This window comes from Lepidochelys kempii, chromosome 9 (assembly GCF_965140265.1).
Source record: "Lepidochelys kempii isolate rLepKem1 chromosome 9, rLepKem1.hap2, whole genome shotgun sequence".
NCBI lineage: Eukaryota > Metazoa > Chordata > Testudines > Cheloniidae > Lepidochelys > Lepidochelys kempii.
In genome coordinates, this window is record NC_133264.1 from 62,654,796 (window position 1) to 62,674,172 (window position 19,377).

The 19,377-nt window shown below is 42.1% G+C and overlaps 1 protein-coding gene across 3 annotated transcripts in view; it reads left to right on the plus strand.

The window, feature by feature from the left end:
* The window catches only part of LOC140917577 (H(+)/Cl(-) exchange transporter 5), a 93,236-nt gene that overhangs the window by 38,607 nt on the left and 35,252 nt on the right, over positions 1 to 19,377 (plus strand). For all 3 annotated transcript variants that reach the window (XM_073360704.1, XM_073360705.1, XM_073360702.1), the window contains exon 2: positions 2,140 to 2,292. In XM_073360704.1, the coding sequence (XP_073216805.1) occupies positions 2,157 to 2,292 (136 nt within the window). In that variant the 5' untranslated portion in view covers positions 2,140 to 2,156. The remainder of the gene's footprint in view (positions 1 to 2,139; positions 2,293 to 19,377) is intronic.

A 19,377-nucleotide genomic window follows, 5' to 3' on the forward strand; every position in this document is an offset into this window, starting at 1 on the left:
GCCCAACATCTATTTTTCATGTTAGAGCGGTTAATGAGCAACATGTTGCATTGTTCTCCTTTTACAAAAGGATTACCATCTAGGGAGGTGGAGGTAGAGTTTATTCAGGAAAATTACTGGCAAATGAGTTATTTTGCTGTCTTCCCTGTCCGGAAATACCAGGCTGAGGAACCCACTATCTTTCACCTGCTGATAACAGTACTGGTTTGTTAACCCCTCTTTGCGTGGGAATGTTCAGCAGCCATGTGCGGCTTCTGAGTTACAGTGCAAATGTTCCTTGTTATCCTAGCCAGAACTTTGAAAATGAAATACACTGTGTATTAACTTCTTCTGCTGAGCTTTCTGATTCAGATGAAGTGATGGGTTTAGGATTCTGTAAATGATTATGGGCAATACAGAAATTCTAGAGCTAGTTCAAAGACATTTGGCTGTTTCAAGAAAATTTTTTTGCCGTATATCAGCTCTGTAGCCTTGATTAAAAACCATTCTGACATGACTGCTTACCAGGCTTTTTAAAATCCTTCTCTGATCTGTTGTGTACTTCATGCATTACCTTTTAAATCCCACTACATGACTATATGTGGATTTTAACCCCACCTACTTCAGGATTTGAACTCATGATTTTAGGGGAATTTAATATTTAATTTTGATATGTAGAGCGCTGGGTGGCTGCAGTTTCTTGAATTAGGTGGATGTGTGTAATATCTTGATTTTTGTTGTTGAAGTTGGTTCCCTCTGAGTTTGGAGAGGGGGTGTGATGTTTTCAAAATCAATTTTAAAAACATGAGCATTTTAGTATTACACTTTCATGGCATCTCTACAAGTAACCAGGGTGGATTGATTTAAATTAGCAATTGATTTTAATCTTGTTTTGCATTTGTGCTATTTTGTTGGTTTTCGAAAGAGAGGCTTAGTCTCTTTGGTTAAAACATGTTGACATATAAGCAAATGTAGCCTTTACACTAAATTTGGTTCTTTTTCCTAACTAGGAGGGTATATGATATCTATGCACATTTATTTAAAGCTGTATAATAGCTTAACATACATTTATTCAGATTCTTCATTTTTTGGCTAGAAAATGAATGATGCATCACAACATTACTAAATGATTTTTTTTACTCATCATTTGTCATGCTACATTTGGATGGTAACTGATATTCAATTCAAAATGCATAATAACAGCATTTTCAAACGGTTTTTAATAGCTAAAATAAAACTACCTCAAATGTACTGGATACAGAAACATGTTTCTATCAACATGTTTTGTATTTAAAACCGATTGATTAAACACAAGTATTAATGGTTAGTGAATTGAACTGATTGTTTACAGTCACTGTGTCCTTTAAAATTTTAGAATGAGTAGGTCTCATCCATTCGCATCTCATTTTTCTTTGTAGGGTGGAAAAGGAAAACAAGCTTTTCTGCTTTTTCAGTTCCCAGTCTGTTTCTCAACTTTGAGAACCAGTCATTGAACTGAACGAGTGAAACTAAAATGAAGAGAATATTGTCTCTGCACCTGCACAAAGGGCTATTGCTGTTGAGAGTTGGTTTAGCACTTTACAAAACTCTGGTTCGTAGCCAGTGACTTCCACCAGTTCAGTGGTTTGACTTTCTTTTGAACTTTGGCAGCAGACTTGTAGTGCTTGAATATTGCTTTTAATTTAATTTATTTAATAGATGATAGTAAGTTTAGGCTTTAATAGGTTGTTATAATTTCAAATTTTATATTAAATAATTCATTTGTAAAGAGATTTAAATCCACTGATTTTTATGCACCTTGCAGATAACTCTTTGAAATGCTGTCCTCTTATTTTATGTAACTAAATCACTGTTTCTGGCCCATATGATAGCATGGAATATATCACAGGAACAACAGCTTGTAAATGTGGAAAATCCGGTCTGGTCCCTGGGCTAGAACAAGCAGCTGTCATACTTCATGTAGGCTTGCCATATTGAAAAAGTAAATCTGTTACCTCCCTTCCTGTGTGTAGGATACTAGGTCTACCATTTTATTCCATTCAGCTAGTCAGACTGGATTAGCACATAGTCAGACATCAATTACTGTGGCATGTAGGTGTACACATTGGTGTCTTCAACCTTATACTATAGAAACTATCTTTGTTTTCCCTTCCATTCTAGGTTCAGAGGCTGTAGCCATGAATAATAAAGGCTTTCGGCGAGGGAGTTTCCAGAGCAGTACCAGTGATGAAGACATGGTGGAGATAGCAGGAGGAGCTCTGGATTTCTCCATCACAGATGATGATCCCCCGCTGGATAGAGAGATGTTGGGAGGTAATGCTCATGTTGCCATCTCCATTAAATTCTTCATCACTACAATCTTTATGTAGATTTCAGGTTAATGTGTACTACTTCGTTTGACTGTCGCAAGAGCCGGTTTCTTGATGGAGTGACCAGGTTGTTGTGTAAGGGCCATATGCTTTGCTGTCACACTCCTATTGTGACCTCAACACAATTCTCTACACTGCAGTATTTTCATCTGGGTGGCTTTCTGTACAGGCTGCTGGAGTACCATATAGCAGCCAAGTGTGCACTCACCTGCTTCCATTGGCTTCTGTCACTATAAGTAAACAGTGATTGAATTAGGACTTAGGTGCAGCACAAAGTAGAAGTAGCCGAGTGTTTCTTTAAAAGAGAAGGTAAGAGAGACTACAGAAGGTAGACTAGTGACTATTGGTAGGAAAGAAGCCAGGGCATCTCCCTATCACAGTAAATGATCTAATCCTGGCTGTGCACATGTAGTAAATTGTCATACAGGGGAAAGGTTTCAGAGTAACAGCCGTGTTAGTCTGTATTTGCAAAAAGAAAAGGAGTACTTGTGGCACCTTAGAGTGGATGCATCCGATGAAGTGAGCTGTAGCTCACGAAAGCTCATGCTCAAATTGGTTAGTCTCTAAGGTGCCACAAGTACTCCTTTTCTTTTTGCGAATACAGGGGAAAGTATTTTCTCTTCTCAATATATTTTTCTGTTTGCATGATCGTTTAGTATATACAATAAATTAGCCTGCACTCTTTTTCTGTGTCTTCAAGGACTTGTTGCCTCCCCAGAGTCCTTTATAGGCACTTCACATGTTACCAGGGCAAGCAAGCAATTAATCGGTGGCTTGAGGCAGCCTGGTGTATGAATAAAAGCAAACATGATCCTTGGGACAGTTATGGCCCAGAAGCTCTATTACTCATAATTATTCAGCCCCCATTCAAAGATCTTGGCAGCCCTTCTTTAAAATGCAGCTAATATTTGAGGCACTCTTCAATATCAGCAAAGCCGTCTGCTTTGGTTTACTGTTCTGTATATGATGAAAATTGGGAAGTTCCCATCTATCTTGTTCAACTGATAAGTACAATGTACCTTTCACCCAAGGTGAAGTGACTCTTTGAAAGAGTTTGCATGTAGTCTGCATTGCTACAGTGCAGCCACTTCTGTAAATAGATAAAGGTGTTTTGAGGTTCATCGATTTATAGAATGTGGAATAATGATCAAGGAGAAGAGGGACCCTGTCTATAGGGGACTTGTTAGAGAGAGCACTTAAAATCCTCTTGGGACCTCCATACCAAAAAGATGTGCACAAATTGGAGGGGAATTAGCGAAGAGCCACAAAAATGATAAAGTGGATGAAGAGACTTGAAAGATCAAATTCAATATATCTTGACTGGTCAAAAGCTAAAGGAAATGGGGTATAATGGCCTATAAGTATTTAAAGGGGCAAAATGGTAGGGAGGGAGAGGAATTGTTAAGGATAGTTGACTGGGATGTAAGTAAGAGTAGGGAGCCTGAGCCAAGGAAAATTTAAGTTCTTCAGAAAATATCTGAACATGGAAATCTATTAGCTTGTACAATCCCCGTTCCTGATATCTTTTAAAACTGGGCTGAACAAAGGACTCGAATACAACTGTAGGGACCATACTGATACTGACTAGAGGGATTGTCTAGATCAGTGACTTCCAAACTTTTCCAGTCATGTCTTCCTTTTAGACCATAAAGATTTTCCATTACCTCCTCCCACGGGGACATAAGATTGGCCATACTAGATTAGATCCAGGGACTGTCTAGCCAGTACCTTATGTCCGACAGTGGCCAGCATCAGATGTTTCAGGGGAAGGTTTAAAAATCCCACAGTAGGCAGATATAGCGTAATCTGCCCTATGAAGATTTCAAAATCATTCCTAATACACTTAAACTCTGAAGCATGAGATGTTACATTCCTTCCAAAACTTGTATTATCTATAATTCTGGATACTCTTGTTTCCTATGTAAATATTCAGTCCATCTTTTAATCTTGCTAAATTCTTTGTCTCTAACACACAGTGGCAATGAGTTCTATAGTCCATGCATTGTGTGAAAAAGTATTCCATTTTATGTTTTGAATTTGCCACCTTTAATTTAATTGAATGGCCCCTTCATTTTTGTTGCAAGACTGGAAGAATAGAAAGTGTTTGATGCACCACCTCTGTACCGTCCATTATTTTATTTACTTTTATCATGGCTCCTCTTATCTCCTTACTAAGGTAAACAATGCCATTTCTTTCAAGCACTCTTCATATAAATATTTCAATGTCTCTAATCATTCTTGTCACTTCTCTGAATCTTTCCTAATTCTGCCATATCCTTGGAATTATCAGAATAGAATTCCAGGAGAAGGTGTACTATTAATTTATATGATGGCATTATATTTTCCATATTCTCAATCTTGTTCTGTAATCTTCAATCCCCAGTTCCTTACCCCACAAATAAATACCTAGCTCTTATATCACACTCTTCATCAGTAGATCTCAGTGTTTTACAGTGGTTCCTTCTGATCTTAGGGTTTGTCTACATTACCTGCTGGATCGATGGGCAGCGATAAATCCAGCGGGGGTTGATTTATTGCATATAGTCTACACCTGATAAATCGACCGCCGAGCGCTCTCCCATCGACTCCGGTACTCCACCGGGGTGAGAGGTGCAGGCAGAGTCGACAGGAGAGCGTCAGCTGTCGACTTACCGCAGTGAAGTAACAGCACGTTACTGTCCTTCAAGGTGGATATGCACATTTATCATGCAACATAGACTTCATCTCACCCACTGGTGTAGAACTATAATATCTTACTATACAGTAACTTTGTCTTTTATTTTTGAGTGTCAGACTACCAGACATGTCAGTTTTCAAAAGCATCAGAAATGACGTGGAATAAAAACTCAGGCTATCAAATTTGCTTTAAGGACTATATTAGATGCACTTTTGGTAATGTGTACAGAATTTTAAAATATAAAATTTTCTACCAAGGTTGGCTGTGGATTTATAGGTACCTTTAACTGATTACTAACATTTACAGACCAGCATATTTTGCCAATGGACTTGTAAACACTGCTTCTTTCTTATATCTGGGGTGCTGTTCCATCTATGGCAATACTTGGATTTCAGCAGATTTCAAAAATGAGTAACTCTTTTTAACTACCTCTTGAAGAGCTAATTGAATGCCTCTCAATTATATTCTGTCCAGTTAGGTCCAATTCAGAAAAAAGAAGGTAGCAGGAATAAAAATATTTTAATGCTTGAGATGCATTAATATTCTGAGCGGCTTTTTTCCCCTTTGCTTTCCTGCACACAGACAGAGATGGTCAGCTGTAACTACTGGGTTTTTTTTTTTTTTTTTCCCCACTTAAAGGAGTTGGCTTTTACACAAACCACAACTGGGTGGAAAACCACACAAGAGATCCATAGATGGTTAATGGAAACACTTTAAAGAGGGCGTCACTGAGATGTACATTTGCTTAGAGCTTGGGATTAACTTTAAAATGTCCTTTAATGTTTCCAAAATGTTTTTCTTAGCGAGCCTTTTCCTCTCCTTCCATGTGTCCCAGATTGAGCAGTATCTGGTGTTTTCGCTGTGTGCTGATACTTTCCTCAACTCATTTTGCCCATTGTGCATCTCCCATGTACCAATGTATGGCAGCACAGGGGGAAGTGGATAAATTGTGTTCTCTTCTTCGATCTCTTAATAAATAAACAAAAACAAAAAAAACAAAGAAAGCCAGTCCATGGAGCAGCTGTCTGGGTACCCAAACAGCAGTATGGCCAAATTCCTTGGGATTTTTCCTGGCTAATGTCCCTTTTAGAATTGGGCAGGAAACCACATTAAAGTATGCTATGAAACTTTTAATGCAAGACAGAATGGTCCATGTGGACACTTAGTGCATGGCAGGCTAATGTGAGGTGGATTTAAATCCCGGCCTGCTGCAAACTAAGGGGTGGTGTTTTTGTGTAGACAGGTCCAAAGGGTGTGGTGAGAAATCTTATGATATTTTGATAACCATACATAAAAGTAAACTGCATAGTAGATACAGGAAAGATATTTAGTAACAGGGCCATCTTCAGGCAGCAGCAGAAGTACCTCCCCTTGTTCTGCTTTTTGTTACATCTGTCAGATAATCTAGACCTTGATTTCCTCACTCTTCCCACTGTCGGGCACTTCTTCCCTATTAAATAAATAAGCATTTTTTTAATTCATGGAATCCAGTCTGCACTGACCTCATGTTTGATGGTAGCCAAATTCTTCAGAATGATAAAATTGTATTGTTGTTAACTCTTACCATTTTACTGAGAGTCTTATAATTGGAAGAACATAAGAGCTGCCATATTGGACCAGATCATATATTCTTGCCCGGTATCCTATCTCTGGCAGTGGCTGGTACCAGAGCTTCTTGGGGAGTGTGCTGAATAGGGCAACTCTAGAATGATCCACCTGTGTATTCCCTTCCCAGCTTCTGGTAGAGAGGTTTAGGGTCTCCCCATGTGTGGGGTTGCGTCCCTGACCATCTTGGCTAATAGCCATTGATGGATCTATCCTCCGTGAACTTCTGTAGTTCTTTTTTGAACCCAGTTATGCTTTTGGCCTTCACAACATCCCGTGGCAATGAGTTCCACAGGTTAGTTGTACGTAGTGTTGTTCATCTTCATCTTGTTCGTATTAAATCTGCTGCCCATTGATTTCATTGGGTGACCCCTGGTTTTTGTATTGTGTGAAAGGGTAAATAGCACTTCCCTATCACTTTTTCCACACCATTCATTATTCTAGACCTCTCATATCTGCCTTTAATCAACTGTTTTCAGATGAACAGCCCTCATCTTTTTAGTCTCTCCTTCTTTGATAGTCCTTGTTGCCCTTCTCTGAACCTTTTGTATTTCTTCTACATTTTTTTTGAGCTGGGGCGACCAGATCTGGCCACAGTATTCAAGATGTGAGTGTACCATGGATTTGTATAGTGGAATTACAATATTTTCTGTCTCAATTGCTATCCCTTTCCTAATAGTTGCTAACATCCTGTTAGCCTTTTAGAATGCTGCCGCCCGTTGAGCAGTTGTTTTCAGAGAACTATCTGTGCTGATTCCCAAGATCTCTTTCATGCGTGATTACTGCTAATTTAAACCCTTTGTATATGTATAGTTGGGATTGTTTTTCCTTTTTGCATTTCTTTGCACTTATCAATGTTGAATTTCATCTGCCAGTTTTGTTGCTCATTGAGGAGGAGTTGTAGCCATGTCAGTCCCAGGATATTAGAGAGACAAGGTGGGTGAGGCAGTATCTTTGATTGAACCACCTTCTGCTGGTGAGAGAGACAAGCTTTCGAGCTCCTCGGAGCTCTTCTTCAGGTCTGGGAAAGGTACTCAGAGTGTCGCAGCTAAATACAAGATTGAACAGATAGTTTAGCATAAGTAGTTAAGGGACCATTCAAGGTGAAGTGGCCAGTTAACACACCCTAGTCATAGCACAAAAAGGGGGGTTCGTGGGTTACAGATCGTTGTAATAACCCATAAATCCAGTGTCTTTATTAAGACCATGATTTTTAGTGTCTAACAAAGTTATAGCCTTGTGTCTCATTTTGTTGCCCAGTCACCTGGTTCTGTGAGATCCCTCTGTAGGTCCCTGAGTCTGCTTTGGACTTAACTGTCTTTAATTATTTCGTATGGTGACAAGTATCGGGGGTAGCTGTGTTAGCCTGTATCCACAAAAACAACAAGGAGTCTGGTGGCACCTTAAAGACTAACAGATTTATTTGAGCATAAGCTTTTGTGCATCTGAAGAAGTGGGGTTTTTACCCATGAAAGCTTATGCTTAAATAAATCTGTTAGTCTTTAAGGTGCCACCAGAATCCTTAGAAAGAAAAGGAGTACTTGTGGCATCTTAGAGACTAAGCAATTTATTTGAGCATAAGCTTTCGTGAGCTACAGCTCACTTCATCGGATGCATACTGTGGAAACTGCAGAAGACATTATATACACAGAGACCATGAAACAATACCTCCTCCCACCCCACTCTCCTGCTGGTAATAGCTTATCTAAAGTGATCACTCTCCTTACAATGTGTATGATAATCAAGGTGGGCCATTTCCAACACAAATCCGGGTTTTCTCATCCCCCCCCTTCCAAAAACCACACACACAAACTCACTCTCCTGCTGGTAATAGCTTATCCAAAGTGACCACTCTCCCTACAATGTGCATGATAATCAAGGTGGGCCATTTCCAGCAGAAATCCAGGTCTTCTCATCCTCCCCTACCCTCCCCCCCCAACAAACTCACTCTCCTGCTGGTAATAGCTCATCCAAACTGACCACTCTCCTTATAATGTGCACGGTAATCAAGGTGGTCCATTTCCAGCACAAATCCAGGTCTTCTCAGCCCCCCCCCCCACACACACACACATTCACTCTCCTGCTGGTAATAGCTCATCCAAACTGACCACTCTCCTTACAATGTGTATGATAATCAAGGTGGGCCATTTCTAGCATAAATCCAAGTTTAACCAGAATGTCTGGGGGGGGGCGGGGTAGGAAAAAACAAGGGGAAATAGGCTACCTTGCATAATGACTTAGCCACTCCCAGTCTTTATTTAAGCCTAAATTAATAGTATCCAATTTGCAAATGAATTCCAATTCAGCAGTTTCTCGCTGGAGTCTGGATTTGAAGTTTTTTTGTTGTAAGATAGCGACCTTCATGTCTGTAATTGCGTGACCAGAGAGATTGAAATGTTCTCCGACTGGTTTATGAATGTTATAATTCTTGACATCTGATTTGTGTCCATTTATTCTTTTACGTAGAGACTGTCCAGTTTGACCAATGTACATGGCAGAGGGGCATTGCTGGCACATGATGGCATATATCACATTGGTGGATGTGCAGGTGAACGAGCCTCTGATAGTGTAGCTGATGTTATTAGGCCCTGTGATGGTGTCCCCTGAATAGATATGTGGGCACAGTTGGCAACTGGCTTTGTTGCAAGGATAGGTTCCTGGGTTAGTGGTTCTGTTGTGTGGTATGTGGTTGTTGGTGAGTATTTGCTTCAGGTTGGGAGGCTGTCTGTAGGCAAGGACTGGCCTGTCTCCCAAGATTTGTGAGAGTGTTGGGTCATCCTTCAGGATAGGTTGTAGATCCTTAATAATGCGTTGGAGGGTTTTAGTTGGGGGCTGAAGGTGACGGCTAGTGGTGTTCTGTTGTTTTAATTATTTTGTATTACCTGCAAACTTTGCCACTTCACTGTTCACTCCCTCTTTCAGATCATTAATAATTACGTTGAACAGTACTGATCTCTGTGGGGGCTTTGCTGTTCACCTCTCTCCATTGTGAAAACTGATAATTTATTCCTACCTTTTGTTTTCTATCTTTCAATCGGTTACTGATCCATGAGAGGAACTTCCCTCTTATCCCAGGGCTACGTAATTTTCTTAAGAGCTTTTGATGAGGGACCTTGTCGAAGGCTTTCTGAAAATCCAAGTACACTATATTGACTGGATCACTCTCATCCACATGCTTATTGACTCCCTCAAAGAATTGTAATAAACTGATGTGGCATGACTTCCTTTACAAAAGCTATGTTGACTCTTCCTGGACATAAAGAAGAGGAGTACTTGTGGCACCTTAGAGACTAACCAATTTATTTGAGCATAAGCTTTCGTGAGCTACAGATCACTTCATTGGATACATTCAGTGGAAAATACTTCTGTTCTTTACAATAGTTTCTTCCAGTTTGTCTGGTACTGAAGTTAAGCTTATCGGCCTGTAGTTTCCAGGATCGCCTGTGGAGCCCTTTTTAAAAATTAGCGTTACATTAACTACCTTTCAGTCATCTAGTACAGAGACTGTTTTCAGTAACATAGGTTACATGCCACTGCCAAGTTATGCAGTTTCGAATATGAGTTCCTTCAGAACTCTTGGGTGAATAGCATCTGGTCCTGGTGAGCTGCTGTTGTTCAGTTTAATCAGTTGTTCTAAAACGCTCTTCTTATTGACATATATATTTGGGACAGTACTTCGGATTTGTCGCCTAAATAGAATAGCTCTGATGTGGCATGCTCTGCACTGAAGATCGATGTGAAGAGCTCAGTTAGCTTCTTTGCAATGGCCTTGTCTTCCTTGAGTGTTGCTTTAGCACCTTTTGTCAGTTAGTGGCTTCTCTTTCACCAGCAGAAGTTGGTCCAATAAAAAGATATTACATCACCCACCTTGTTTCTCTAATATTCTGGGACCAACACAGGTATGATGACGCTGCAAACAACAATGAAACAGAACAGAAAGGCAGTTATGTTGCTGTGAAAAGGCAGAACTGAAATGGAATGTTTCTTTCCCACAGGTTTCAAAGGGAGGAAACATTCAATACTGAGTTGTTTCTGCAGCAAGATTCAGCAAGTATTTAATATTTATGGAGGAGAAAGTGGGTAAATGCAGTTTTGTTCTCAGTTGGTCCTTGTACGGAGTTAATGGGGATGGTAAACGTAATTGTCTAAGTTTATGCAAATATTTGCAATTTGCCTGGAAGGGTACTCAATTGTCCTCTTCCCTATTTAATTAATAAGAAAATTTACTTTCCATCTGTTTCATCGTTTTATGGAAACATGACTGCTTCTATGAGGAAAGCTCAATGGGATCAATCACTTACAGTGAAATATTGAAGCTTCCATAGGTATATCTTTAATATTAGTTTTGGATGTGTGTATATAACATGAAAATATAGGACACTTAATGTGGTATAAATGCGGTGTTAGCACTCATTTGGTATGACCTGACTGGAGCATTGAATGACTTTTAACTGCTTATTTTCTAGCATTTTGTAGCTTGTGTAGATGGGATGAGGAGTTTAGCAACTTTAACTCTAGGCCAGGATAGCACATACAATACATCTGTGCATAGAAACTATGTGCATTTATTTATATATTCCACCAATAATATATCAATATAATTATTTGGGGAAACATATAAATAATAAATGCACGTGGTTTTCATGAAACTACCTAGGTTCTTGTATAACCATTGCTACAGGAAATCAGGTGCTAAGATACTAATAAGAAATCTTAAATATGGACTGTGTTGTTAACATGGAAAGAAATAAAGCAGTCACCAAGAGGGGATTTTAAATATTTTGGTGATTGTTAACCTTACTAGCTTGTCCACTGAATTCAGGATTTTTTTTGTTTGGGAATACAGTAAGATGTTTGGGCACCAGGTATATAACCTACCCTCTAAAACTGCAACAGCAGCACATACCTGTGTGAGCTAGGAGTCTTAATAATTGAAACTCTCTCTTAGCAAACATCCACTTGCAGATCGTGGAGAATGTGGCAATATGCTTGGAATCGAGCAGTGGTGATTATAATATACTTACCCTGAATTCTGTGCTGGCTGCCTGTAAAGCGATGAACTGTTGTGTTTTAAAGCTTCTTAATTTAGAATCTAACTGGTGTATCTTCTCTGATACTACATGTCTTTTTAGGGGTCTACTATTGCAAATTACATTGGCAAGTAATGAGATTTTTTGCTATGGCAGTTCCTATGGTGAAGAACTTATCCCAAATATCTGCTTTAGGTCATCCTTCCCCTTTCTTTTATACATATAAAAACACTGGAATCACCTTTCTCTCCCCCCCCCCCCCCCGAGGCGTTTTAGTTATATGTAGGACCTACACTAATTATCACATTTATTATTTAATTTGCAATACTGAATTGGAACAAGGCATTTCTAGCAGTTTTTAAAGGCAAGTTTACATCTGAGGCCTAAACATCTTGATGAAAAAAACAAAACAACTTGAGTTCAAAATGTTTCAGAAATAGAATACTGTTATGAGCTGGTCAAAACCTTGTTATGGGTTGCGTTAAACCTCTTTAAGCAGATGTGTGAATGAGACCTCCATTTAAATCCATCGTAAGAGGCAGGGGCCACACCTAAAACAAAGTCTAATAATCTGCCCCAAACTAGCACCAGGTGGGCAAACTGTTTTCCTGGGTATAGTGACCAGATGGGTAGGTGTGAGAGAACACACACACACTGAGAACAGGCTGGGAGAGAGAGCCTGGAGGAACAGCTGAAAGCATGTGGCTGCTCTGGAAGAAACTGAGGGAGTTTTTTGGGTTGGGATGTAGGCTGAAAAGACTGCTCTTGGTGCTGTGAGCTAAAGAAGGGCTAGTCTACACTACACAGTTAGGTTGACATAACGCTGCTTATGTCGACTTAATTATGTCAGTGTCTACACTACAGCCTTCCTCCCGCGGATGTAAGTGCCCTACTACACCGACATAATAACTACTTCTCCACGAGAAGTGTAAGGCGTATCTTAGTGTAGTTAGGGCAACACAGTGTCTGTGTAGACCCTGCATCCCTTACCTGGGCTTTTAGCTGTCTTGTCCATTTCACAGCAGGAGCTGCTGTGAGATTGACAAGAAAGCCTGGCTGCTAGAGAACCAGCTCCCCTGGAGAGCTGGGCGACTGGACCCCTCTCCCTGGTGGCTTCCCCCAGCAGCCCTGCCTGGGAGCTGGGGCCAGAAGCCCCAGCCACTTCAGTGAACTGTGAAATTGACAAGGCTGCCCAGCTCCCAGCAGGGAGCAGGCGCTGGGGTTGAGAAGCAGGGGCAGCTGGACCCTAATCCCCAGGGGTGAGAAGCTCTGGGTGGCTTCCCTTGGCTCCTGGTGGGGAGCAGGGGTGGGGGCAGCCAAATGGGAGCCCCAAAGCCTGTGTGGCAGCCGGGCTCCCAGCAGGGAGTTGCCAGTGGAGCTGAGAGACCAGGCTCTCCGCTCCCCCACATGGCCCTTCTTAGGTCGGTGGAAGCGCTCCTGGTGAGGATGCGTACCACTGATCCAAGGAGGAGAGCATGGACCTGCACCACTGCAGTAATTACTGCGGTGGCTGCAAGTCGACTTAATGTAGGTCTACTTACATTTCTAGTGTCAACATACCCAAAGCTGTTTCCTGCTCCTAAGTTCCATCTGTGTTCAGAGAGTCAGGACTTTGCATGTTCTTTTGTAAACAAGCAAAACTGCGTCAGCGAAATACCTGGCAATCACCAATTTCCACTCCCACCCACAAAGCCCCAAACTTTGACTAACCACTCAGGTTGCAAAAGGGCAGAAAATCTGTTACTTTGTCCGATTTAAGGTTTCTAATGCTGCACTAGCTATGTCACCAAGAAGTGATTCAGTGATTATATAGTTACTCTGACTGCAGTTCTGTGACCTGAGTGAATCCTGTAACTTCCAATTTGGACTTTTGCCCAGGACTAAAGAGAAATGAGCCACATTCTCCTTGATTACCCACTCTGACAGTGAAGTTATGCCTGAACTGTAACTTCTACATTTGTTCTTCAGAAGAACCCACAGACACATTCATCCCATTGTGCCAAATTCTAACAGCATTTCTCACACCATGTGGCAAGTCTAATTAATCTAAGCTGTTGTTCGCACCCTGGCAGCTGTGCTAACCTGGCATGGAGAGGGTTAGATTTGGAATGCTACATATTTCTGTCTGCCTCTAATACTCCATTCGTCTTGCCTCCCTAAGTGCTGGATGAATCCAGAAGACAGCAATGTGGATTTTAATCTTAACCCTTTGGCTAATGGTGATTGTTGCAGCCTCCTGGGACAGGGCAGTAGAATGCAGCTTTTCTTTGATGTCTTCCAAGGGGATGCACTGACAGTGTTATGCTCTGTTTATCGGTACATGAGTCAGCATGAGATTGCCCATGCCAGATGTGAAACTAGATCTAGTAGCTTTGGTTTGATTCATTAGTTTGCATGTGAAACGCCAGCAGCTCTCTGTCGCTGTACACTAGTCTATTGGCTCTGTTCTCATAAGCTTGTTGGAATAGTGATGCAATCATGCTGTGTTTGAGTAGGAAATCTGAGGATGTGACATGAGTGCACTTGGGACACAGACATGCCTGTTCACTTAAAAAAACAAAAACAAATAAACAAAAAACCCTAGTGCCTTGATGGTCTGTATTAGGTTGCTGAGGAGGAAAGATGGGATTTTTCCATGGTTTGGAGGGTTGCTCGCTTTTCAGTGGGAGAAAATTGGTCTTTAAGGTGGGCTGCTGTTAAATTTTGAGCCCCCCAAGAGTTTCGGAGAGAGGCTTATATGGATAACAAGAATTTCCAGAATGATAATAGCAAGGAATTCTGAAAGGGATATAAATCCTGCTGCAGGTAATAAGTTCCAAATTCTAATGGGGGTTAGGAAGAAATTTCCCCTGCAAGCAGATTATTTCATCAATGGCCTTCCGCAAGTCTTCTTGCACTTTCCTCTGAAGCAACTGGTGCCAGCTGTTGCTGGAAACAGGGCACTGGACTAGATGGATCTCCTGGTCTGATTCAGTATCTAAGGGTGAAATCCTGACCCCTTAGACATCAGTGGCAAAACTCCCATCGACTACAGTAGGGCCAGGATTTCACCCTGAGTTTCTTCAGTGGTTTGGGGAATATAACTACAGTACCTTCCTGAAATAGAATGTATCCAACTGTGTGCAGATATGGTCGCCCCATCTCAAAAAAGATATATTAGAATTGGAAAAGGTTCAGAAAAGGGCAACAAAAATGATTAGGGACATGGAACAGTTTCCGTATTGGGAGAAAGACTGGGACTTTTCAGCTTGGAAAAGAGATGACTAAGGGTATGTCTACACTACGAAATTAGGTCGAATTTATAGAAGTCAGTTTTTTAGAAATTGTTTTTAAATAGTCGATAGTGTGTGTCCCCACGCAAAATGCTCTAAGTGCATTAAGTGCATTAACTCGGCAGAGTGCTTCCACAGTACTGAGGCTAGCGTCGACTTCCGGAGTGTTGCACTGTGGGTAGCTATCCCACAGTTCCTGCAGTCTCCGCTGCCCATTGGAATTCTGGGTTGAGATCCCAATGCCTGATGGGGCAAAAAACTTTGTCGCGGGTGGTTCTGGGTACATGTCATGAGGCCCTCCTTCCTTCCCTCCCTCCCTCTGAAAGCAACGGCAGACAATCGTTTCGCACCTTTTTTCCTGAGTTACCTGTGCAGACGCCATGCCACGGCAAGCATGGAGCCCGCTCAGCTCACTGTCACCGTATGTCTCCTGGGTGTTGGCAGACGTGGTACTGCATTGCTACACGGCAGCAGCAACCCATTGCCTTGTGGCAGCAGACGGTACAATAGGACTGGTAGCCGTCATGGTCATGTCCAAGGTGCTCCTGGCCGCGTTGGTCAGGAGCGCCTGGGCAGACATAGGTGCAGGGGCTACATTAGGAGTGACTCGACCAGGTCACTCTCTTTAGTCCTGCAGGGAGTCCTATTGTACCATCTTCTGCCGAGCAGCCAAGAGATGTGGATGGCTAGCAGTCCTTCTGCCCCGTCTGCTGCCAGCCAAAGATGTAAAAGATAGATGGAGTGGATCAAAACAAGAAATAGACCAGATTTGTTTTGTACTCATTTGCTCCCCCCTCCCTCCCTGTCTCCGTGAAGTCCTGCCTGAAATGCGAGAGGGAGGGATAGCTTAGTGGGTTGAGCATTGGCCTGCTAAACCTAGGGTTTTAAGTTCAGTCCTTGAGGAGGCCATTCTGTGTGACAGTTGTTTTTGTTTCTCCTTGATGTAAAGCCACCCCCTTTGTTGTTTTTAATTCCCTGTAAGCCATGTCGTCAGTCGCCACTCCCTCCGTCAGGGCAACGGTAGACAATCGTTCCATGCCTTTTTTCTGTGCAGACGCCATACCACGGCAAGCATGCAGCCCGCTCAGATCACTTTGGCAATTAGGAGCACATTAAACACCACACGCATTATCCAGTAGTATATGCAGCACCAGAACCTGGCAAAGCGAAACCGGGTGAGTAGGTGACGTCAGCGCAGTGACGAGAGTGATGAAGACATGGACACAGACGTCTCTCAAAGCAGGGGCCCTGGCAATGTGGGCATCATGGTGCTAATGGGGCAGGTTCATGCCGTGGAACGCAGATTCTGGGCCCGGGAAACAAACATGGAGTGGTGGGACCGCATAGTGTTGCACGTCTGGGACGATTCCCAGTGGCTGTGAAACTTTCTCATGTGTAAGGGCACTTTCATGGAACTTTGTGACTTGCTTTCCCCTGCCCTGAAGCGCATGAATATCAAGATGAGAGCAGCCCTCACAGTTGAGAAGCGAGTGGTGATAGCCCTGTGGAAGCTTGCAACGCCAGACAGCTACCGGTCAGTCGGGAATCAATTTGGAGTGGGCAAATCTACTGTGGGGACTGCTGTGATGCAAGTAGCCAACGCAATCAAAGATCTGCTGATATCAAGGGTAGGGACCCTGGGAAATGTGCAGGTCATAGTGGATGGCTTTGCTGCCGTGGGATTCCCTAAGTGGGGTGGGGCCATAGACGGAACCCATATCCCTATCTTGGCACCGGAGCACCAAGCCAGCGAGTACATAAACCGCAAGGGGTACTTTTCAATAGTGCTGCCAAGCTCTGGTGGATCACAAAGGACGTTTCACCAGCATCAACGTGGGATGGCCAGGAAAGGTACATGACGCTCGCATCTTCAGGAACTCTGGTCTGTTTCAAAAGCTGCAGGAAGGGACTTTATTCCCAGACCAGAAAATAACTTTTGGGGATGTTGAAATGCCTATAGTTATCCTTGGGGACCCAGCCAACCCCTTAATGCCCTGGGTCATGAAGCCATACACAGGCAGCCTGGACAGTAGTCAGGAGCTGTTCAACTATAGACTGAGCAAGTGCAGAATGGTGGTAGAATGTGCATTTGGACATTTAGCATCAAAAAGGGTACCATTAGGTTACAGGATCATAAGGCCATACTTTCTGTGTCAGTGGACTGATTGTCTGTTGGTACACCATTACATCTCTGAATGTGAGTATAACTGCAGTACCTGTGTAAATGGTAACTGTGTGTTTGCTTAACTAATCATCTTTCTTTTAAATAAAGTTTGGTTCTATCATTTGAAGAATTATCCAGGGTCATCTGCTAAACTAAATAGTCTGTAACCTACGTAGAGGTTTGGCCCTGAGAACTAAGTTTGGTTTATTGCACTCTTAGTTTTAATGATTTAATGCTGATTGGGAACATTTAAAAGTTCAGGTTACAGTGTACAGATACTATGTCAGGAGTTATGTATACTGAAAATGTTAACTTTTGTATCTCAGTTGAGGTGGGGAAACAGACAAGATATTTATTCATCTGTCTTTGTTGAGGTGTTAATTAAGCATTGTAAGCTAATGAAATGGATGTCAATGTACATATTAAGGTCAACAGGGGGATGTGAAGTCAACAGGGAATAGTTCACAGGAGAAAAAGCCATGGGAGTTTCTGAATACAGATGCACAAGTAACTTTGGGGATATTAAGAGAAGTCACCCCCTATTCCTGCATCTAGGAAAGAAACAGGCAGTGTGTTTACATTCCTGAAAACGGGATCCGAGTCCTCTTTGATTGAAGATGCTGCAGAAAAGGTTTTATATGAGAGAAGGTTTGTTAGTTAAGTTTAGTCTGTAGAAAACATGTTATGATTTTGTTTTATATGTAACCTTTTGTTTCCAATGTTCTTATTCACTATCACTTAAATCTTGAATCTTTTGATAAGTTTATTGTTTTTCACTATGAATATATCTCAGTGCTGTGGTATTAAGCAAGGTGCTGATCCTGGGTTGAATCATACAAGCTGGTGTGTGCACTGTTGCCTTGGGGACAGCAGACTTGGTATTTCTGGGAGTGTTCAGTGGATAAGGGGCTGGATGCTACAGCGAGAGGCTTAAAAGGGACTGGCATGCACCTGCTGTTAACCAGCAGGGCAAAGTAAGGACTGGAACGGCACAGAGGTGGCTGACAGGCTGGTGGTGTCAGAGAGCTGACACCCAGTTAAGCACAAAGAAGTCTCCTTCACACCGGAGGCTGGGGATAATGGAGTGACTCGCAGTCCTGGATACCCCAAGAACCATCACAGGCCTCCACTCATTGCAGATTTTAAGTGCAGCAGAAAACTACAGGCTTGGCTTCATTCCTGGCTAAATACCAATCTTTGTTTGACCAGGCATCACAATCAGTTATGTCACTGTATGGCAATGGATTTTGGTTAGCCTGACATCTTGTCAAACCCTGCTGTTTGCAAAGCATGCTTTTTTAGTTTGGGGTCAGTGAGAACAGGGTGCCCCACAGAGCCTGGAACCAGCATGGTATCACACAAGACCAAAGTTTATATTCACCAGGGTGTAATGGTTCAGTGCCATAGAGCAAGGCTGAAATGACACAGGTTATCACTAGCATCTCGGATTTAGAGAAACGTTATTACTTTCTGTGCATATCTTATGGCAAGCTAAGATCACCCATGAGGTTCTGCAAAGAGGTTGCAAAAAGAATTGAAGCAATGCTTATAGTAGTGCAGCTTTACTGGGGTGGGTACTGTCTCTGTGTGGAATGTCAGGTACCCAAGGAGTGTTGCCTTAACTCTCTTAATGGGCAAAACATCAACTGGTAGACAGGAAAAGAGAGAGGTCCTGAAAAGCATGTAATTGTGAAATAGATATTAACCTGTGGGAAAACTTCAGTGGCAAACAAATCCCGTTCGCTAAGCCAAAGTTAGCCATGGTACAGACAGCTTAAAAGCAAGGTATGTTGGTCAAGAAGAGGATACTTCATAAGCCAGCATAGTAGGAATGAGATGCAACTACCCTGCTGTGTCTAACATGTGGAAAGGCCTGTAAATTAGATAATGGACTCCTTAGCAGTCAGTACTTCAGTATAAGCTCTTGTTAAAATGGCCATCTCTGACCCAAAGGATAATAGATGATGACATTAATTGGAAGAGGGGTGTGGATTCCTAGGACTGGAATAGCAGGGATGTTGGGAATTAGAATTAAGGGGCACCGAAGTGTAGGAAGTTTGCCTTAAGTATGTAGCGTGTACTTGGCACTAGCTGCCACAATTAATCACTCGTTTTCATAAGCACGAGCTTGCTCTCAGTTTAAAACCAATGAACAGTCTCTTCAGCTGTATGGGAGATGGGGTTGACAGTGAAATGTGCAGGCAGGCTTTTTAGTATGGAAGATCTAATGTCTAGAGGAAAGGAATGAAATCACCTGCTAGCTCTTCTGTGCCCCCGTTCT